Source organism: Eleginops maclovinus, chromosome 10 (genome assembly GCF_036324505.1).
Source record: "Eleginops maclovinus isolate JMC-PN-2008 ecotype Puerto Natales chromosome 10, JC_Emac_rtc_rv5, whole genome shotgun sequence".
NCBI classification, from domain to species: Eukaryota; Metazoa; Chordata; class Actinopteri; order Perciformes; family Eleginopidae; genus Eleginops; species Eleginops maclovinus.
In genome coordinates this window covers 5,644,460-5,667,908 of record NC_086358.1, presented here as the reverse complement: position 1 = coordinate 5,667,908, position 23,449 = coordinate 5,644,460, and the positions used below count along the sequence as shown (strand labels likewise).

General features: G+C 40.5%; 2 protein-coding genes across 2 annotated transcripts in view; one reads left to right on the top strand and one right to left on the bottom strand.

The window, feature by feature from the left end:
• The window catches only part of LOC134871042 (SH3 and multiple ankyrin repeat domains protein 2-like), a 49,430-nt gene that overhangs the window by 25,609 nt on the left and 372 nt on the right, over positions 1-23,449 (bottom strand). The window contains 2 exon segments of the mRNA XM_063893628.1: positions 794-1,394; positions 12,532-12,585. Coding sequence (XP_063749698.1) covers positions 794-1,291 — 498 coding nt within the window. The 5' untranslated portion in view covers positions 1,292-1,394; positions 12,532-12,585.
• On the top strand, positions 3,791-23,439 carry LOC134871043 (uncharacterized). The gene is made up of 9 exons (XM_063893629.1): positions 3,791-3,930; positions 18,793-18,846; positions 20,014-20,052; positions 20,191-20,409; positions 20,518-20,790; positions 20,962-21,240; positions 21,371-21,595; positions 22,013-22,129; positions 22,210-23,439. Exons 1-9 carry the CDS (start codon positions 3,909-3,911, stop codon positions 22,782-22,784), a joined length of 1,803 nt encoding a protein of 600 aa, XP_063749699.1. The 5' UTR covers positions 3,791-3,908; the 3' UTR covers positions 22,785-23,439.

Below are 23,449 nucleotides of genomic sequence, written 5' to 3'. Positions count from 1 at the left end.
CACAAAATAAATGTTTAGAATAAATACGTTTCGTCTCCCACTCAAAATGTAATCGTGGAGGTTATCAAATCAATTCAGGAGCTAGCAGTGTAACATTTAAATGATCATCTGTTATGTGTTTTCATTGGAGCCCTTGCCAAATGAGTTTACACAACAGTGATAAGGCCTATAATTGCCAGGGAAAGCTCTCTGTATTCCGTAGTACTGTATACCATAGTTGTGCTTACTTTTGAGTAGTATGCTTGTAAGCCTGCAGGTGATCATGCTGCATATTCCCCCTGGAGTGCTCTCTACTTATGTCTCCCTATGTAAAGTTTGAACTTTTGTCCCTCCTTTGAATAAACATTGTTGTTTTTTATCAGAAGCATTCACTCCAGAAGCATTCACTCCAGAAGCATAGCCTCTGCCATACTCCTAGCATCTGCTACGTTGCTATGGTCTCTCCCGTATGATAATCACCTTACTGCCAGACAGAAGACATTAGATACGCACTCCAGCTTGAAGCTATTTATCTCTCCTTGAGGCAGTAATACGGGAGAGAACTGGCTGCAACTACTTCCTCATTTGGAAAGACCTCCAGGAAGTGCACGGTTTGTAAGGGAGATTTTTTTTATATAGTTTAGTAGACTTTAAACTTTTGATATGTATTGAGCTTGACACCATTTTTACCTACGTGTCACAAATTCTAAATATGAGATACAGACCTTTTCTACGTTATTCTTTGGCAGCAAGGACTTCTTTTAATCTTTGCATTGTCATTTTTTAAGAGGTCAGTTTGTGTTTGTGCACCTACTGTTTGTTTGATGTCAGGAATCCCAATGCGGAACACCATCATGGTCAGGAAAGTCTCCTCCATGGGAGCCATTGTGGTCATGCTGCGCTCCATGTGGGCTCGTCTCTTCTGCAGCGCGTTCAGGCCTGCGTGGTGAGGCTGAGGATTGGCCACGATGACATGATGCTGTTGCTTATTGGCAGGTTGGTGATACAGCATGGCTTGATTTGTCATGTATGTGATACCGCGGTTGGCCAGGTTGCCCGGCCTCATAGGTCGGTCTGCTCTCTGCCTACCGACCACAATGGCTGCAGGTTTCATCATCTCGCCACCTTTCCCTTCCCAGGATTGCCGTCCTCCAGTCATTTCCTTCTCCTCCAGACCCTCTAACCCTCCATTCTCCGTGTCACGTCCATCTTCCCATTCTCTGTTTTCTCTTCCCTGCTCCTCTTCCTCCTCCTCATCCTCCCCATCTTTGTCATCCTGACCGGGATAAAAGTGCTCGTTATTTTCCAGCATCCTTTGCTGTGCAGGGGTCACTGCAGAGAGGGCTGAGTGACATAGCTGTCATGGAGATAAAACATGACTATCCCACGAGACTGGCTTCATCCTTAGAAACATGCTGTGGAAAACAGGCAGAGAAGGGAGTAAACTTTGGTCATGTAACATTGATGACATTGATAAAGTGAATTTAGCTAAATTAGACAGTATGTAAAAAGACACGTGCAATAATAGAAAAGCTAGCCTCCAGCAATGCTAATAAGTCCACATGTGTGAATGAGCACACAGCTGGTCCACATTTTCCATTTAGCCACTGGGAAAGCATTGGGGAATAGCACGCTGATGAAAGACAGGCTAAATATAAACTCTGTGAATTTGCATCACAGGTTCCTTGCAGGAGAGAGTGAGTTGGATATGAAATGTGGCTTCACATGAGGTCAAGATCATCGCTACTTTGTGCTAATGGAGCCGACCAATGTCTTGCGCACAACCAAAGGCTAACCGCTAGATGTGATCGCCTTAAAAGAAAATACTACCCTCAGATCCATGTACACTGTTATACATCAGTCTTTGGTGTTCATTTTTGATCCTAGTGTTTTTTTGATGAAGTGTTTGATTGACCACTTGCCCCACTACCTATTCTTCATTTGGCTTGATCATGAAAACATTGTTCAGCGATAGTTTTTGACAACCTCGAGAAAAATGCAGCTATAAGAGTCGAAATTTGAACAATCCTATATAAACTTGGTTTGTTTGCAGGAGCAAGATTATGGATTTGCAACAAAAACAAAGGGCTTGTGCATTGATTGTTGTTCTCGTGGTCGGGGGAACTTGTCAATATTTCATACATGCCTCAGTGATTTTTTAATACCCTCCCACAAACCCTTAGCTGCAGTTGATCAGAACTGTTTGGTGACTGTTTCTGTAAATCACGTGGGGATAGTTGACTTCCTCAATACGAACCATTTTTTTTAGGAACTTTGTGTTTCCCATCCGCCGCTTACATCAGAAGTCTGTCTCTTCTGCAACTTGGAAGCTTTCCAACCTCTCTGGACACTAATAAAGTAAATGACCACGGGAATATTTCCGAGAAGCAGGATATTTAAATAACCGAAAGTCAGTCCACGTTTCCAAATCTAGATGCTTTTACTCGAAAATGCACATCCCTGTGAAGCCATTTCTAGGAAGCCAGATCTTAGAATAATGGCATTCGCTCAGTGTGCAAATGACCCCAAAATATGCATCACCAACAGCTATTTATAAACATTAAAAGGTGTCTCAGGGTGAATCTGTTTCCTTCCAAATTGTTTAATTGCTCGAGTGTGTTTCAGATTTGGCATGCTGGGGCCTCCATCTGTTTTGTCCTGGTTTTTCTGTGGTGAAGTCTGGCTACAGGGGCTTTGCCATCATGGAGATCTTGGACCATTGCCAACAGCAGCATGGCAAATGACGCAGGGAATCTCCCATTGACTCATTGGCAGTTTGGTGCTCTAAATATCATATGAGTCGGTGTCTGAATTAATGGGTAACAGGACAGATGGAACTCAATAAAATATCAGATGGAATTAGGACACAGATCTTAAATCTCAGATCACCAACATGCAGATATTTAATTCGTTTTTAGTAGAATATGAGGGGAAAATGGTGCTGATGAAGGTTAGAGGGACATTAAGGGATCTATGTCTTTTGACTTATCAACCTCTATCGGTGATCGAGGACATCGACAGGTGTCTGGCAGGGCTTACAGTGGCCTGATATTGACATAAATAATAATGTAGAGATGAAAAAGCTAGACAAAAGCTCAGAGTTTCCAACAAAAACATTGAATGAAGAGGTCATAGAGTATATCCATATTCCAATCACAAGAGGACTGTTTCTTTATGGGGTTTTTTGGCTTGAAAACAAGGTGCATGCTGGTCTGCCAACATTGGCTTTACTTCTCAGTTGATAATGTCAGCATGCCTTTGTACTTCTTCAGAAAAACCTATATCTTGTGATAACAGCAGGATAAAGAAGAACACAAACAAGGAAATACAGGTTAGCTTGTTGATTTAGCACTAGCAGACATTCAAATGAGTCTCAGGATTTCGGTTTTGGGTTAGACATTAACTTATGATATGTTTTACCCCTTTCCTCCTCCCGTTATTCATCTAGTGACCCTCCAGATGTATCTTGACTATGGTTGGGAACCACTGGGTTGAAGTTGATAGGTAACTTTCGGGAAGTTTTAGACCTTGTAAAAATATGAAGATGAAGAGATTTTGATCACTGTATCTACAAACCCTGGACCTGTACTAAAGCTATGTCCTATTAGGGTTGTATTTAATGCAACAATACAAACAGCTACTGTACAACCACATTTCAATTGTGGTAATTTAATTGACAGCGTCTGCAACCGATTGACTGGATATATGCAAATCAACCATAGCCTGGTCTGCTCATGTCTCACTGGTCAAAAAGGAAGTCGGCTAGTTGAGCATTTCTGGGTGAAAACAGGAAAAGGACAGGCTGTGATCCATTCCCCAACATGCTTTGAGAGTGACAGGGTGTGCCATTTTAACACACACACACTGTCTGTCGGAGTGAGTTGACATGGGAGGACAGGAAGAAGAGAAAAGGGGTTTTGGAGAAACAAATGCCAACCACTTCAGGAAAAGGTATCTAACCACCTTTTTTCATTAAGGGATTGTAGCCCTGGCAGTAAATTGAAGGGGTCTCGTTCAAAAGCCTTGTGAGAAATAAGATGTTGTCTGTATTTATAAGGAATAGCACACAACAGGATATGATTTACGTGTTCACAATATATCACATTTAGACGTCCTTTCTTAAGCTGACAAAAGCAGTGTGTCAAAAGGTTTTCGGAGATTAACGCTATCATTCAAGTACACCAGGAGGGAATAGAAGAGGTTGATTTATGAACAAAGTCTCATCAAATATTGAACAACATTGAGTCTGCACCCGGCAAGATAAGGAACGGAGGACAGGCTGTGAGAAACCTAATAATTGGGATGTAAAAGCGAAAGGGGAATACACAGAGAGAAACACAGAGAGTTGTAGTTTGCATAAAGCAGAGTAATCAGATTGAGGAAAGAAAGAGCGGGGTTGAGACGATATCCGTGACTGGAAAAGGAATGACAGCAAGGGGAGAACGGAGCCAAAATCAACAGTAGCGTGAGGCTAAAAACAAGAGGAAAAGACGGACACTGTAGGCTTATATTTAAAGAGCGATCTATTTCAAATCCCAACTATGGAGACTCCAATTAAACCTTCTAAAACGTCATCGTCAGCCCGTACAACTCATTATGTACGTCGCAAATCTTCTCGTCTTTGCCTTCACTCGACTCCTACGCTCTGCCACAACAATAGCTCAGATATAGTTGCTTTTTCTAGCCGTTTGGCTCTCGTGTCCCTGCAGGGGCCATCAGCTGTCTGTCCAGTGGTCTTGACTCCTTAGGAGACGCGTGGCGGCAGAGAGCAATGAATTCCACTTTCCTGATGGTCTTTCTGCGTCTTCTGTCAGAGGCAGGATACTCATTTTTCACTCTCTTATACTAAAGCAGTTTTTCCACCTCTCACTAGTACTGTTTTTCAATGTGACATGTTGGCTTTGTTTGTCTGAAAATGAAAATGGCAAGGACAGGCTGCACCTCCTAAGTATGGCCTGCTTGAAATGTCAGCAGGACTAGTTTTACTTTTCTACTTACTGGAGGAAAGGAACACACCACATTATTAAACCCAGGTTCAATTCCTCTGTTTATTCTACATGGCTATTACCATGACTCATCTCAAAGTCCTATGGTCTTAGTGCTGGCCTTTCACCAAATTAAGCGGTTTAAGTGTTGCATACACATTTTGAATATTGCAAAGGTGTAAAGTGGTCTTAAGACTCAGTACACACTGTCTTAAAGGTGCCATAGAAAGCATCTATCTGGTATTTCAAATTGTTCTCTGATGTCTACAAAGAAGGTATATAACTTTGGTTGATCCAACAAATGTCCAGATGCCGTTTTACAGGCCCATTTATAACCCTATGATTTGGTCCTAGAATGAAACAAGCTGAACTGCCTTATTTGGGGCTCATTTAAATAATTATGACGAGCTCTGCTCTGATTGGCTGGTTTACAAGGAGCAATCCATGGCTGCCTCAGAGCCCACAGAAGTAAGTGAAGTTTCGAAACTGTGAGAGATGAACCCTGAGGGTATTGGCATCTAACCTTACATGTTTGAGCCTTTATCGGAGGAGGAAACCGATGAATTTGAAGAACAGCCAGTTGGTCAGAGATTGGAGAGCAACGTTACGGAGTGGAAAGTGTTAGCGTTAGTGTTTCCAGCAGCTGGTGTATGCAAATGTTGGGGCTGGACTACCGTGTGTGACGTCACACACAGGGATTGTTGTAATCCGCCCGTTTTACCGCTGTGATATGCATATTCATGATTTGCACGTGAAGGAGGAAACAATGGTGTTTGAGGTTCACGGTATGTCAGCTCAATGTACCGAACTCTCCTTATTCAACTATGCCAAGGTGAATACAGTTTTCCATTCTATGGCACCTTTAAATACATCTGTTTCTTGTTGTTGGTGCAAAATCCTATCGTCTGTGACTAAATCTGTTGTGCATCAAAAGTTTGGAAATGTTACATGTTGGCCCTATTGGAGTTATTGGAAATGTTCAGACAAGTCAGGAACAACAACTTGCAGCCACAATTGAATCTATTCTACTTAAAGTATAATAGAAACACCAATAATATTAGTGTAGCCTATTCTTTTGCTACAGCCCCAGAGCAGGAGTCATCTTGATTATTTTTTGTATCATGGACAATGTTTTTCTTTGAGAGCTGCACTGGAGAAAAGAAGACATTTCAGACTTGAGAGATTTGCATTGAAAGTTACTTGATTTGATAAAGACTTGCAGAAGCCTTTTTAGCTTCAGATAAACTTTGGTTCTTTTATCACAGCAGCAGAATGAAGATTGAATTTTGTGTCCAAATACTTAGATAGAAAGGGCATAAGGAAGGAATCTCTTTTGGGCCAGTATGATTACAGAGAGCAAACAAATTCCATATGGGTTTCTGACTCTGAATTGCAACATTCATGCAATGTAAGCGAAGAAAACAGCAAGTGGCGAGCCAATCTACCCATGGCACACCAACAGAGCAGTTGACTTCTGCTGATGAGATGCCAAGCGGAGACTCAGAGGGAGGATTTTCAATAGATCTGGGGCTGACACGGGCCCACAGACCGCAAGGAAATAGAAAGAGAGCATAGGATGAAGAATCAGGAACTAATTAATCATGATAACGAGGACAGAGACGGATACCCTCCTTGAGCCCCTGGAAAGCTAAGATGGATGGATGGAGAGATCTGCTCAGAGAGGTCACTGATCTCATTCGTCTGTATTCGTCTTCGCCTTTTCTGGATATCTTGCCTTTTTAGCAAAGAGCAGCAAGGTTGAAATAATGACTTTGGGGCTCATTGATTCCTTGGGGATTATAATGAACTAAACAGTATGTACGGTTTGTTTAACGAGTCCATCTCAAGATTACGAAGATGCTTATTATGCACTCGCAACCGATTTTAATGTGAAATCCCCTTTTCAAATTATACATGAACGTTTTTGTTAAAATATCTAACGTCTCACCACTGAAGAGCTTTCTGAGAAAAATAAATATCCAGTCCCAGCACAATTTACTACATCGACCTCATGAAATTTCTCCTTTTTGTCTATCTCCATCTCTTCCTCTCAGTCACTCTCTCCCTATGTAGGACAGAGCATGTGTATAGATATATTTTCAGTGTATCAGTCCCCGGAAACTAGAATTGGAGATCATCCAAGGAACAGATTGTCCCACTTTTACGTCCTGCGAAAGTAGAGCGTCCAAGTTCTGTCCTCTATATCCCTCTCTTTCACTGGGTCTCCACCCCTCAGCCTCTTTCACACCACCAGTGACGAGGAACCGTCGACAACACTCTAGGCCTGCTCCAACGCGGGATGGATGGGATGAGTCACTTTACAGGGGGGCGAGAGCCCTTGGTTTTGTATGAATGGTGCATCACTAGCCATCAGGTCTGGAGGTGGTGCTCTGACGTTTGGCTTTAAGGGGGAAGCTGCGGTATATTGAGTAGGTACCACACTTATACAGCGTTGGCAATCACTAACATAAACTCTTTTAGGTTTGTATATCCAAGTATTTTCAAGGAAGGGTATTTATTTGTACACTTTCCTGGTGGGGATGGAAGACTTGGCATTCAAGCGTTAATTAAATATGCAAGTGCTGAGCTGACGATCATGGCGCCCTTCATTAATTTAACAGCCAGATAACAATACCACCAATTGATGTATCCTCCATGCACCCAAAGATCCATGGCATTTCCCTCAGCAGGGGAGGAAACGCTCCCATCCACACACATAACAAACATACGCCTGTTTTTTTCAATTTCATATCTGATGTTAATCGAGCAGAGAATGATAACCCTGCTAATCAGTAATTAAGTGGATGATTAAATTAATTGCTCCCCGCTCTCCATTTCTCAATAAACATCCTGATCCTTTGATGTGCGTTCCAGCTCGATCCTTCCCATCCCAGCCACCCAACCAAGTACCATCTTTCTCACTTCATATCTTACACACTGCTGGCCTGATGCTCAGACACATACAAGCATACTGTGTGATCGCACACACTGTCAGACTCGTTAAGCAGTGCTCATCTGTCCTGAATGCCTTGCAGAACGAAACATTAAGTACCAGACCACTCAGCTTGAGCTTTGCTGGCGGTCTCGTGTAGATCAAAGTGGGCTATCTTTCCCCTCAGACTGGATATAATTGGGTCAGGTTGAGCGTGTGCTGAGGGCCTCGCCTGGGCTAAACTTGGCTCGATAGGCCGGGAGACCTGAATGCAGCTCAGATTTAGGATTGTACATCCCCTGCGCTATTTGTAAGTCTTCCCCACTTCCCGTAAACAATGTTTGATAGTAGACGAGGTTTCTTTTTCCGACAACAAAACAGAAAACCCTTAAAAGATTTTTCTTTTTCTAGCCCATGACCCTGTTTGCAGGCTTGAACATCTCCATGAACCAAAGTGTGTTCACTAAACTACGGCATAGATATATTGAATATGTCCTATACCTCTAAATGGATAATATACTAATAAAATGTATGCAAAGGCGGATATTTTACTAAGATACTCATCCATCCCATTCAAAACATGCCTTTTTAAAAGTGGCTTGACTTGCAGTTTCTTTCAAGAACTCATCCTAACAACTGGACACTGCACCTCGCCGAGGGTGAAGTCAATCTGGTGGACCGGTACACGTCCTAATGCACAACTAATAAATATGTCCCGTTAATCTCAAGACCTTGCACTGGACGCTGCACTTCTGCGGGGCCTCAGTAATAAACCCAAGTCGATCATATGAAGGGTTGTCGAGAAAATCAAAGGACAGACGGACAGAGACGTCTTCCATGTTAATATCTATCCAATAGTTCTGTGTACACATTTTCTTCCTCCATGTCTAACTCCACAATTAACAGCCTCTGCACCACAATATGTTTCAAATCATCTATCCTTTAATAGCTAGCAATAATATCTCATAATTGTTATCAGGATTTGTTTTGCAGCTGAACGCGCTAATCAATGTGGTCCAATTTACAAGACACTGTTGTAGTTGTTGTTTAGGAATAAATCAGCAATCCCAGGTGCATGTGCACAAGCAGCAGTGAAGCAAAAGTAAAATATCTAAATTCAAGCTGTTTAATTTACTGCAACACAAACTGCCCTTTTCGCTCTCGACAGATGACAGAAAGCGCATTTAAATGTCATGAAAACTGAGACTTCAAAAGGCAACTGTTCAACAGGTTGTCCTCTGTTATAACGAAAGAAGAAGGGAAACGCTGACGCAGAATCTAAAAGTATCGAATATATCCGCCTATCTGTACAATTACTGTTATCAGGTATATTTTTCAAGGGCATCTTTCCCTTTGTATGCTGTCCTAGAACTCCGGACTATATAGACCTCAGGCCTCGAACACAATGAAAGCAGGCCACAGACAAACACAAGGAGATGAGCGCAGGATTAAGGCTTTAGGGTGGATTTTATGGCAGATAAACAGCCACAAATAGACTCTCCACTTGTGACAGTTTCACTTACCTTGCACGTCCACTGACATAAAGGTAACACTGAGAGACAAAAGTCAACAGGATACTAATAAATGCTGTTAGACATGGCTGACAAAGTGAGGACCATGTCAATGCCTGTCAGGCCCGGTTACAGTACCTACCATGTAATGGGGTGTCATGTGACAGACAGGAAGACTTAACTCTATACTTATGACTATTACACGTCTATTTCTGCTTTATTTTCTAGTAAGCCTTTTACCTAAACCATCAACAACTTCAACCTTAGAACAAAAGGTCTAGAGGAAGTGTTAAATGCATGAAGGTTTTTGTAATCAATAAGACCTTGTGAGCATCCCTCTAGAAACCACGGTTGGTGTTAGGCAACAAAGCATGGAGGTATCAAATATGTACCTTCAATGTAAGAAATGATGTGCGTTCCATCTTATCTTGTCTGTTCCTTAATGACATCTACACTGCCTTACTCAACCCTAAACTGAGCCAAAAAAATACCCGCTAAAGGGCCATGTGAACCTGCTGGCTGCAAACAGGCTGCTCAGCATCCCTGAAGCGAGATTACATCAGCAAACAGTGAGGTTAATGAGGTGAGACCATTATCCCAAAGCTAAAGGTCTATGGCCACCCACTCAAGCTACAGCTCTGTCATCATGCGATGTATTACTCATGTTTTTATGTCTAATGACGATAATGATGCTTTGCACTCTAACTAGTGTCCTGCTTTTGTTTGTGTTTCCTGATGAATTCTCCCTCATTAGAGAATCTGAGATGCAGGTGTTGCTTTCATCTAAGCAACATTTAACCTGAAGTGGTGTTCGGAGCGGTTTCAGTTCCTCATAATAGTGGATGTGTTGCAGTTTGCTGGCTCCTGTTTTCATAGCTTACGGCAATCCTCCAGATCTTTCCCCTGGGGGAAATCTCCCTGTATGTATTAATGAAAAGCCTGCATAGTCAGGGGAAACCGCTCTACTCTGGCATCCTATCCTAATGAAACAACAATTTCCCTACATCCTAAGAAAAACTATTAGAAGTTCATTCAAAAATCACACTATATGATCTTTTTTCACTTCTCAAGGTTATGAGACGATGTTGCTGTAACTGTCACACAGAGGATTTGGCATTTCTTTACGCAAATGTTCCAGTCTGTCCTTAAATTAAAAGCTATGTGCACTTGAACTGGCACATGTGTGTTCTGTGTTTTTTTTTTTTTTGCTCCATACAGCTGTAGCCCAGTTTAAAACTCCCATGGGATAGGTGTTAAGGGACATTTTGTTGTGGGTTTTGCATTTCTGCTTCAGTAGGAGCTTGCTGCTAACAGAGTTTAACTGTCCACCGCAGTGAGCTTTCACTGAAAATATTCTCTCAGCATGTCTGTCTTTTTGTCCTACAATCTCTCCACACCGATCCCTGGAGAATTACTAGACCATATAGCATTGTCAAAACTGTTTCACTGACCGACCTCTTCCTGCAGGGATCATAAAGGACATAGCAGGAAAAGGGAACAGGAGACAGGATAGTGGACATAAGTAGGCAGTGATGGTGGAAATGTTCTAAATCAGAGAGGCACACAAATCTCCTCTGACAGATTCCGCTTTCTAGACGATTCAGTGTAATTCATGCCTTTCATCTTCCTCTCAATTGTTTCATAATCGCACTCTCTTTTGGCATCACCCATACATTGTCCCTCTCAGGCATTGACAATGCTGCCCGGTGTTCTTTGTTCCGTGATGATAAATAGTTGTTGTGCTTCTTAAGGAGCCATTCATCTTAGTGTTCCCACTATGCTTTAAATTGCCTGGTTTATATTCTTCCTTTTATTACTAATGAACTCCCCCAGGTGCATTTTGCCAATAGAAACATAAGCTTTTAAAGTCAGCATTGCTTGTTGTGCATTACTCTGTGTTGGGAAGGTCTTTGGAGGCTGTGCAAAGTCAATTATGTTGCATCTACGGGATGAAAGAGCACAGAACTGAAACACACCAAAGCCTTAAGTTGTGTGTGTGTGTGCGTGTGTGTGAGTCAGTGTCTGGGGCCTTTAGAGGGTTTCCACCTTTCAACCAGCTGACACCATTAATACTGGGAGCAGGTAGCGATTTTGACAGCTAAAGCAGTGCGTGGAAGGGGGGTGTCTAAAAGCTCTCATTTGATTCTGTTAAATTGAATACAATGTGTTAAGTGTCTCGATGATATTAATAAAGCTATTACATAAACGCAGACTTTACACAAGTATTCATATTTCTCTCCTAACTCCTATCTCTACCTTGCTTTATTCCCCCATCACTCCTGTCGCCTGTATCACTGTAAATCAATGGGTCACAACCTAGTACTTTGTTACTGTGGGGGGAGCGGTTGTAAAATGCTGCAATGTACAATTCTGATTCCTAATGAACATGGAATAATCACCAAGAAACTGGGGCTTAACTAGTCTCAAGGGATTCAATTATGGCCAAAGAGTTGGATTCAGCATGAAAGGCTCAATTAGAGAATGAACTTTTCCACCATCGCTGCTCCAAAAACAAACTGCCTTGCAGCACACTTTTAGTTAAAGCGCCACGTTAATGTGTCATTTCAGGATTTAATACCCATGATTTTCATTAAATACTAGCAAACAAATCAACATTTTACAGTATGCTATTGCTAATGGAGCCTAGCAGAGCCCACAACAGTTAAAGCTGCCCTGGATTGATATGTGCAATTCATTTTCTTTGAAGGGCTCTGTGATCTTTATAATTATTTTTCTCTGTCCCACTTTGCTTTTCATGCCCACCTACATAAAATATTAAAATCCTACCTCAGAGGACGTGTAGCCCCCACTCCCTTCTTTCTGTCAAAATTTCAGCAGCACCCACTTCATTCTGTAAAGCGCGGTGACTTTCACCCTCACACACCCTGTGATCATGTATTCTGTCTTTGTGCGGGCCCTACTTTTCATTGCAAGTGTTTTTCCTTCAGTTTATACGTAGATAAACCACCAGTGCGTCTATCATCACTGTATTTTACAATTGACCACATTTTTTCCCATATGATTCACACTTTACATGACTTTGAATCCACACAGCAGTTGTCAATATTCATGTTATTAATTCAAACCAAAATGTAGAGTCTTAACAAACATACAAAGTAAATACCTTTTTGTCTGCAGTTCAGGCTGTGTTGCTCCTTGTTGTATCCGCAGTGACCTCCTTCATAAACCATAAAGAGAGTGAAAAAAAGGGGCCAGGATTAGAGAATGAGAAAAAAGATCCAGTTGATCAAATATAGATGAGGCAAAACAAGAAAAAGTGATTTGCTTTTCTCTTTCAAAATCAAATATCCGTGCCTTCTAGTCTTTAAATGTGCATCAGTGTGAGCCAGTGCATTGTGCAGCCTCTCTTTCTGTTTTTCTTTCACACACACACACACATACACACAGACACACTCACTTTCACCTACTCTATGCCCCAGTAAAGCCGTCTCCCTCTGCCTCTCGCTTCAGCACGGCACTCTCTCTCTCGTACTTCAGCTGTTGGATTGATCTCCCTCTCCTTCCTTCTCCTCCCTCTCTTTTTACTTCCACTGTGTACCGACTCTCCCCCCTCCATCTGCCAGTTTCTCCCTCTGACTTTTTTCCCCCTCACCCAAGTGCTCCTCTATTCAATTATCCCTGATTTTCTTCATTAGTATCCATCACTCTGCCTTTTTTGTCTTGACTGTTTTTACCACTTTCTCCTCTGTCTCTCGCTCATTATTTTAGTCGCTCCATCAATCAAAGGAACCCGTCCCGTGACATGAGTCCTTCCACTTTATCTTCCCACATGTGCTGTGGATGGATTTAGGCCACCTCATTGTCCTCCTTTGATATGGACAGGCTCCTCATAGAAATAAAGAGAAACTGCTTTCATGACTGGCTTTTATCCATTCATAAAAAGGGGCTTTATTACCTTCGCAGTGAGGAATAAAAGATGAGGACAGATATTGCACGCACATGCTGGGAAGTCTGCGCCATGTTCACGAAGCTTTCATCAAGGTGACAGTCGCGTGGTTCGACTTTGAGCTAACTTGGAGATATGATGACGTTTTGTGCCTAAATCCTTCAATCAAAAATACAAAAATGTATTTCCTCCGTTATCCCTGAGGTATCTTTCCATGCAGACGTCCCTGGTTTTATTAGTTGAGGCTTAGAAATCCTTGCAGCAGGGATTTCTGTCCAAATCCCAGTTCAGTGGAGCTGAATAGCATTTTGTTTGTGATGCTCACCAGGTTGAAAAATTACATTTGAAAGAAACAATCCCCCATTTATTCTGGATGATGCACAGACTCCACCTTAACTGACCCTTTGAAAACACACACTGATTAAAACCTGGTGTGTTGTTCCAACCAAAATGTTACCGAATTGCTACAGATATCACTGATTTACCTGACGCCATAACTACGGGCAAGCCAACGATCAAATGTATCAGCACTTTCACGATAGAAGGAAAATATGATGCGCTTTTAAAAAAAAAAAATGAATTGTAATATATTAATAAAGCCTATAATATAAAAACTCACATAGAAACAGGGTTTTTATGTCTGTAATAATGTTCAGCTTTTTGCAAGGATCCCACCTCTGTGTGATCCTATGGTTCGAATTGACAGAACGAAAGAAACATGTCTCTCATTACTTCCTTGTTCTAAAATCTAAAGACCAATGACCTGAAATTTCTAAAGGTTTGGGTATACTTGAATGTCTTGTCTTCTTAGATGTCTAGAGGGAAAGACATGTATGGATGTTCACAACAACCCTACTCTGCATTAAAGACAAGGGCAAAAATGCTCAGATTGGGTTAATGGCAGTTATATCTACGGCGTGTACTCGGTTTAACAATTTAAAGAGATGTTAGAGTTGAACAAATAGCATAAGAGAGATGTTTCAAACCTCCCTAACATCCCCTTTAGACACCTGACCAACCACTGTATAAAGTCTGTGTGAATGTTGGATTATCAGTTTCGACAGGTTGAAGAACTTGCTAGAGTCAGGCAGTCTAAGAGGTGTAGGGGAGAGATGGTTTTAAAGTTCTGAAAGAGTAAAAGTTTTGGATATACGATGCTTTGGTAAGGTTGCCCCTGTTAAATTGATGCCATAAAGCATGTTGTGTTTGCAAATACACTTCTCGTACCGTTTTGTTCCTTTTTTTGTTGCACGTTTCTCTGTCTTACGCATTGAATATAACAGGAAACACTTCAGGAAAAGACATTAGGAAGGTAGGACATTAGGATCGAAACCCCTCGATCATTGTGTTACCAAGACGAGGGTCATTCAGCCCTGATGAATTCCTGTGATGCTGTTGTTTGTGACAGGCTCAAACAGGGCCTGCATCATTATCGGTGCACAGCATAACCACAGTTGATACCCTTGTGTTTATATAATCATTCTTACTGAATTGCATTTAGTCTAACTTGAGTGCTTTAGTAATAAAAGTCCTTATCTCTGCTGTATGGTTGCTTTTAGAGCCCATCAAAGGGGAAAGATGGAAGACTTGAGGAGGGCGAGCTGGGTGAAATACATTATTGCACACAACAGTACTCTCTGTACACCGAGTATCCCGCCGTATCGCACCCTTAAGGACGACATGACACCTGCATTGTAACTCTTGATAAGAGCTCTAGTGGGTGCTCTCCTTTTAATGGTGCACCACTCCACGGTGTGTTTTAGCTCCTCTCATCCTACCCTGCTGCTCCTACTGCATTTTGCTGCCCCAATGTCCTTATTCTGAGAATGAGAGACTAGCTTTTCTCTGGCTTTCTGTGTGAACGCCTCTAACGCCAAAGGCAAGGAGAGAAAAGTGGGTCACGGGCAGATGGACTATACAGTGGTAATAAATATGCTAGCTGGGGTTTTTATTCTGTGTTTTTTTTTTGTGAGGGAACTTCCTAATTAGAGTAGAAGAGTAAGAAACAAAAGAAGAGGAGTAGGGGGCAGGATGAGCTTAATGTATTGATTAATGAAATCAAGCTGTGAAGCACAGAGATGGTGTTGCATTAAATCACTGGCTTTACCTAAGAAAATGATGTCTGTGCATTTTTAGAGTGAATAACATGAACAAAATGTTTTTTAATAAGTCATTTCTATATTATTAAACCCAGTTAGTCATATTTGAGAGTCACTTCTTGTGACCACTGCATTCAGGGACTACTAGTGCTTTCGAATTCAAAGCCCTAAATACCGTACCTATTATGTTGTATACATGATTATGATTTACAGTACAGTGAACTGTAGAGCCACAGTCACAGACTCAAATCTTCGATAAGGCCTCATTCATGAATCATTCTCTCAAGGAAAACCGATGCAGTGCTGGACTCTGGTGGCCATTTCAAGTAAGTGAAACCAGGGCCTTCATTGGTTTCTCTGAACGAAAAAGGTAATTCCAAGAACGCTTTTCAGAAACAGTTCAATGTTTACTTTTTACCACTAAATATGGTTCTAAGAAATGCTGTTTCTCAACTGTGCTTTGCAACACGCACTGTGAGCTGATCCATTGTCATCTTCCTCTTTATAGATGTCTGAGAGTCATGGCGACATAGTGTTTAATAAAGGGAGTGAAACTAAAGAGATATTTTACTTCCAAAAAAGGATACAGTGTTTCTTCCTCTTTTGGGGTGGCTGAGAACGTGTTGACATTTTAGAAAGAATGTAACCGTTTCTGGATTCTAAAATTCATCGTATTTTGTTTTGTAATTCACGCCAACTTGCACACCATTTCTCTCCACAACTTTACATGTAAGAAGTGGTGAAAATAACTGAGTGCATTTACGCAGGTACTGTTCTTAAGTAAAAATGTGAGATACTTGTACTTTACTAAAGCATTTTCACATTGGGTTTTTAAATATAAAATATAAATCACCTCATACAATATTTGATGTAATTATAGGGAAAGCTACCCAGCAATGTCATTCAAATAAACCCCGCTTTTACCAAGTGCAAAATTGAAGTGAGGAACACTCTCATCAATAACTACAGTACAATAAATAAAAAGGTATATGGTGCTTAAGAGGGGCCAAGTACTTTTACTTTTGGTACTTTAAGTATATTTTGAAGTTACTACTTTCTTAATTAGGTACTGTAGTGTTGGTACTTTTGCTTAAATAAAAATCTGAGTACTTCTTCCACGTGTGCATGTACAGTAAGTCATGTATGAGGTACATGAGAGTGTGGCACAGTAAAAAGTTCTGCTCTTCTAGAATGTGTGAAAGGAGAGGTGTATGAAACCACCTAAAAACCCACAGTATTCTGAAATGGCCTGCCCATGAACAATTACACAGTGCTGCTAAGCTTTTTGAGTGTTGCATTATCATTACATGCAGACAGATTTACAACCTTATCTGTGCAATGATTAACACAATTTCACCTGTTGACTGATAGTTGTGACCTACTTTTTTATATACACACTACATATGTGTGTTCCTGTCTGTTAGATGCATGGTTTGCTTTACCACTATGAGGTCAGCCACCACCAACATTCAACTCGTATCATTTGGTTTCGATATGAGAACTGACTCAGCCATTTGTTCTGATAAACAGCTGCGGCTGTTTCTACTTAATTTCTCCGAAATGTTTTTTTTTATTTAATTTTTTACTTTGTTTATTGGGTTTTTCAAAAGTAGTCATTTTAACAAAGTAAAACACTTAATACAAAAATAGATATAACAATGGAAATACTGCTCAAGAAAAGTTTTTAAATGAGAAAAAATAAGCAGAGGTTTTATTATTCACTGCAACATTACTGGCAAGAGCTAAGGCCAACGAAGGCTTCTCCAAATGTTCCCAAAACTGCAGCAAAAGTATTGTTCGCAGCCCTCAGCATCCCATAGGTTCTGGCGTGCAAGTCAACTGTTTACATGGTGCAAAAAGAGGGTCCTGAGAAACGCATATAGGTAGGAGGTGTTATGTGATTTGCATTCAGTTGGAAATAAACCACACAAGGGGCTGGACAAATATATGAACAGCAAGATCTCAATTGAAAAGTTTAAGTTGTCATTCTCAAGGTGTTGCAGATCAAGCTTTATATTTGCCATGATTCTTGTCCGCTTACACCAGGTGTGTCCACACTTTTTTCACTGTGGGCCACATACAGACAAATCGATCAAATGTAGATAAATGATCATTGATATTTGAATATGCTTCAATAAAGGAGACGGCTTACATCACAGCTCTCCATAGGGTTTAATTTACTGTATTACAAAAAGTGTTGGCAGCTCATTCCTTAAAACAGAAGCGTCAGGTTGCCTATAATAAGGGGAAATATGAAGGGTATATTTCAAGCTTGTTATGCAAATAAGTTATTGGGCTTTTTTTAGACTTGTTAGAAAATGTTTTCAACTTAAATTGACTCAATTTATTTGAAAAGTTGGGCTTCTTAACACATGAATACTCCCGCGTAATATTGGTTTGCATATTCAAGCATATAAAACCACAATTAATGTGTGGGCTGTAGTTTGGAAACTACCGGCTTACACACTGTGCCTAAGACACTGTGTCCCATCGGCAAGGACTTTTACTTCTTTAACTTGTCTTTATATAAATGTTTGTTTATTTTATCCTACAACAACTGTCACCAAACCTAGTTTCCCCCTGGAATTAATAAAGTATTTTGATTCTGATTCTGAGCACCTGAATGCACCACTACTTATAGTTCTTTAGATGGATCACTAAATTGTGATGCAGCTCGTAACGGCTCCTCTCGCTTCTGACTTATTCTGTCTGTGCCTTTCATGCAACCTCCAGAGCCTCCCTATCAGCCTTGTTTACCAAGGGAGATGAACTATCGTTCCCCCATACAAGGGCATGCATTATTTCTAATTTCAGACTCGTTTTTGTCGTGTTACTTTAGCTGGGGTTCTACAAATATACGTTTTAAAACTAGCTGGAGCGTTGGAGCCAGTTTAATGAGATCCACCTCTATAGAGCAGAGGGAGCTATGCAGGTAAAGCATTTTTATATATTTCCATTTCCAAGTGCAAGAAAGAACGTATTAAATGCCCACGGTTAAGTTTATATGGTTTTTTTTAAGCATTTACTTTCAGTTTGTTGTTCTTCTTTCTTTTTCCACTGTGTTTCTTGGTAATAATGAATAATAAATAATGGTTCTTTTTGGTATCGCATACAGTCTTTTTAGGGTTCTGTAATCCCTCCCTTCCTTCTTCAGTCGCAATTTGAATTTCTGTGAAAATGGCATGACTAAAAACATTGCTGTTGTAGAGGGTAGGTATTCCTAAAACCTGAGTATGCAGAATATTTATATCACTGTGTTTCTCTTACCACTCTGTGCTAGGCTCAGCCCCTAAAGCAACTTCCTCATCGAGACTCCTGAAACACCCGCTAAGTGGCTAGCCACCTCCGGGTTTCAGTCATTGTGTCTTTTCTCTTGCAGGTGTTTCTCAAGTCGCTCCCATGAAGGGAATAACACATCTGCTGCTGCTGGCAGGTAAGGGGAATCCAACTAAAAGTTTGCTACAGTTAAAGGTAGTTTTTGGATTCTAAGTTTATCATTTTAGTATGTTTTATTGTAGTAATATAATGCTCAGCTGAAATTGAATTACATTTGATTCGTCACAGACTTTTATGTATCTATATTTTGCAGAACATCACATTTCACACTTTTTCTATGAAGATATAACAAAGACACTTAGGGTGGAGTTGTCAATCTTGGTGATAGAGGGAATTAAATAATATTCAACTTAGTGCCATTCCCAACATTGCTCAAAAATACTAAAATGTTCTTACAGTTGTACGTTTTGCATTTGACATTACACAAATACACCAAAGGTTTGTGATATAAAAATACCGTTGGTGCATTTTGCATGGAACTTAACCCTCAGTATGTTAACACTGATCTATCAGTGACCAGCTTCTGTCAGCGAGGAGCTGGGCGTTGGCAGAGCTCATTTTCATCATGTCTAGACAGAACACGTAACAGTTCAAACTAATTCTGAATACTATTTCTGATTTAAAGGTTAGATAAAAATTCATGTTAACCTTAAATAACATATATGTGGATCTGAACTTGCAAATAAATAAAAACATTTGAACATTTAGGCGAATGTGTTCAGGAAGTTATTATTATTTTCTGGAAGATGTCCTTTAAATGTATTGTGTTGAACTAAAGCATAAATATGTGTAAGGACAAGTTTGCATATTTAAACTATTAGATTATATGCATTAGTGTATAACTAGCAACTACCTAACACCCAAACATTTGTATTCAATGTATACATTTCTCAATGTTTGCAAATGTAGAAAAAAACGTGTTCCTCGAAACATGTTGTGAATAATTGTCTGGATTGATTTGAATTAAATGACCCATACAATTCTTCACCTTTTCCGGTTTCAGACTTGGACTTTTTACAGTTGCGCTGCATACACTTTTAGATTATTTCTAAGTTTCTCTGCTCTGGAGAAATTGTTTAAAGTAATACTATTGTCAATTTAGAAAAAAACGAAATAATTACTAACTTAAGCTTGAAGAAAAACATTTGAATTTTAAGTTAGTGTCTGAAATGCCCTGCTCTAAATAGTAGAGACAGTGTAAATGGTGCAATATTAGCCATGGAAGACTTTTATGAAGGAGTAACATGTTTTGGATTTTTTACAGCATTTGTGCTCCTGGGAGGATGTGATGGAAAGCCACAAGGTAATCACACGCCATATCCCTTCATCTTCCCGCTATCTTTTTAGCAGTGTAAAATGTCATGAGGTTAATTTAAATGACATAAACTCTGCCTAAAAATACTTAACTGTATTTATTTTCCTTTATCTCCTACTTCTTTAGTTTCTATATCACCCGCAATCACTGATATCTACACCGGGGACTTAATTTATCTGAAATGCTCAGATAAAAGCAATGTGATTTGGTACTTCAACGAAAACAAAACAGATTCACAGACAAGCGACACCTGGAAGATAGGAGTAGCTTCACAAATGAACTCAGGCTCTTATCGATGTGAGAGCGGTGGGCAAAAGAGTGACGCTTTATCCATCACAGTCAAGGGTAAATGTACCACAAAATCATAAGTGTTACGGTTTAAAGTCCCAAACATGCAAGGGGAGATACTAAAGCCATACCATTAATACTCTGTTTCATTTATTCACCATTCAGCTTACATTCCCGTTGCAAAACTCAGCATCAAGACAGGCCAGCCAGAGATGCAGGAGGGAAGTTCGGTTGTTCTCGTGCTTGAGAATAGGGATGGTCTTTCGGGGTGGAAGTGCTGGGTCAATAGGGGACCGGACACAAAAAAGATTGTGTTAAGGTTGAAAAACGATTCTGTGAGTTTAGACTTTCAACCTCGACAACTGTTGGTCCGGGAGACAATTTTCTGGTGTTCTGATGATCAACAACGAAGTAACCAAATCACAGTCAGGACCTCAGGTAGGCTTTTTTGGTGTTATACAAAGCCAATCCAAGGGGAGCATTTTTCTATTTGTTCTTCACCATGAGCAACTATCACCTTTATTAGCAATATTGAAATATTTTAAGCCTCAGAAATGTGTATTTTAGGCATTTGTGTAGGCCGAAAATCTATTTTTCCTCTTCTTTCAGATAAAAGTGTCGCGCTGGAGATGTATCCTGTGCCTGCTGTAGTCGGGGAGACTCTGACTCTGCAGTGCCTGGTCTGGGGTACAAATCTAATCAGCAATACCATTTTCTTCAAAGACAATAACACCTTGTCGAACAGCAACAGTCCTATCTACACATTCTCTAACGTGAGCAAATCTGATATGGGAAGCTATAGCTGTAAAGCTACTTATACATACATACAGAAACCTGCCGGCGAACCATACCAACAGTCCTCTGATAATCAAGATATGTTGATCCAAGGTATGCTCACCCAAACAACACCTTTCGTCCGCTTCTGACGGCTGGTGTACTGAATTGAGTTTCCCCACATGCAATCGTTTCCTCTAGTAGACCGCTTTTTAAGTCTGTCTTCTCATTTTTTCTCTTTCAGAGCCTACTGAAATGAGGGCTGTTCTCTCTCCCTCAGGGACTTTCATGTCATGTTCTTGTCCAAATTGCCCCAGTCAAACTTCCTATCATTGGTACAAGAAAAGCGGTCATAACTGTATGTGGACGAGTGAAGGCCAAACACTATATCCGGACGACAGCGGTCCCTATGTATGTGAAGCTGCGTGGAAGAACGGGAGGACTCCTCACAGCAAGGTCCACAAATTCAGTGGGTAACATTTATTGACACTCAAAAAAGAATATTTCTGGAATTGTAAACACTGATTAATTAGTACTTCAGGTTACTAATTCATTTTATGGAATATATCATGTAAAATGAATCCTTAAAATGTTTTGAATCTGCCAAATTTCTTGTCATTTAAATTCTTAAACAAAGCTGGACACACTGTAAGACTCACATCTGCTAACACAAAGAGGGGTGTGGTGTTTGATGGTATTTATAATAAAAGGGAGGCTTTAACAAATGATGGGATAAAGTTTAATTATGGGAATTATGGGCACCTGTTGCTTTGAATATTAACATCTAAAAACTGCTCCAAATGCTGCCAATGATGAATTCAACTACTATAATAACACATCCGAGGGTCATTCAGAAGGAATTCAAGTTCAGTACGTTCTGTCTCAGTTTCAGGGAAACCTTCAATGATGCCTTTGATTTTATCCGCTGTGATGGTCGTCCTGGGAATTCTAGTTTTAGTAGCTGTGTTCCTTTATAGATCTCGTAGGAAGAGAAATACAACAGGTGAGTAACTACTACATATGTTTCACTTTTTGTATGCACACTTTAGGCACCACATAAGGCACTTCTTTCCTTTTCTTTAGGACCAATTTACGAGGATTTGCCAATGAATCCAGGAGAGGACAAATACCAGGTGCTGCAGAAGGGTCCCGAAAAGGAGGCCGAGTACGACCTCCTTCAGACGGAAGCAACAGGTGGACAGATGAAAAGGGGGGAGTATGAGGCACTGAATAAAGATGAAATGAAAGGGGGAGTGTACCACACTGTGAAAATCGAGGGTGCAGTTGGAGCAGAGGGAGGGTATGAAGCACTGAAGAAAGATGAAATGAAAGGGGGAGTGTACCACACTGTGAAAATCGAGGGTGCAGTTGGAGCAGAGGGAGGGTATGAAGCACTGAAGAAAGATGAAATGAAAGGGGGGGAGTACCACACTGTTAAAATAAAGGGGGAAGTTGGAGCAGAGGGAGGATATGAGGCACTGAAGAAAGAGGGAATGACAGGGGGGGAGTACCACACTGTGAGAATCGAGGGGGCATCTGGAGGAGAGGGAGGATATGAGGCACTGCAGAAAGAGGGAATGAAAGAAGGGGAGTACCAAACCCTAGGAATGGAGGACAAGGGTGAAAGTAAGCTATCAAAGAAGAAGGACAAGGACTGAGGATATGAGATAGTGAGGGAAACGGAGGACAAGGCAGAGAAACAAAAGACTAGGCATGGAACAGATAGGTCTCTGTAGCTTCAGTCATGCTTTTAATTTGTTTTACTGAAAAGTCAGGTAATGTCTTGGTCATGATGTCCAAATCATATGATTAAACAGTGCTATGTGGGGAATGTAAATAACTTTAGGTGGCTTTCGCTCATGGATTCAGAAAAAAACTGATCTAAAGAAGAATCTTTGTACATTGTAAACAAAGCATTGCGGTTTGCATAAAAAAGCTTATGAAAGTTATATAAAAGCTTTAAAATAAGGCCAGGGAGAAAATGTGTTTTTTTCTATTGCAAATATAAGATGGATTGCTTGATCAAATTCAAATATGTGCGTAAACTAATGCAGTATGCTTATATTTCTTTGAAAAGCCACATAGTTTCCTTTGTACAATTAGTGAGAATGTGGTGATAAATTGCCTCTTTTGACTAAGAATACGTATTTGCATTAACAACATAGAATCTGCTTTAGCATTCACATGTAAAATCCCTTTGCATATCAGTGTGTGCTGATCAGATATCAGATCAATGGGTATTTTAAATGTGTAGCTACAGTGTCATTCCTGATGTATTTTATGTGCTCAAATAAAGTTGTTTTCGTACAATTACTCCATCGTC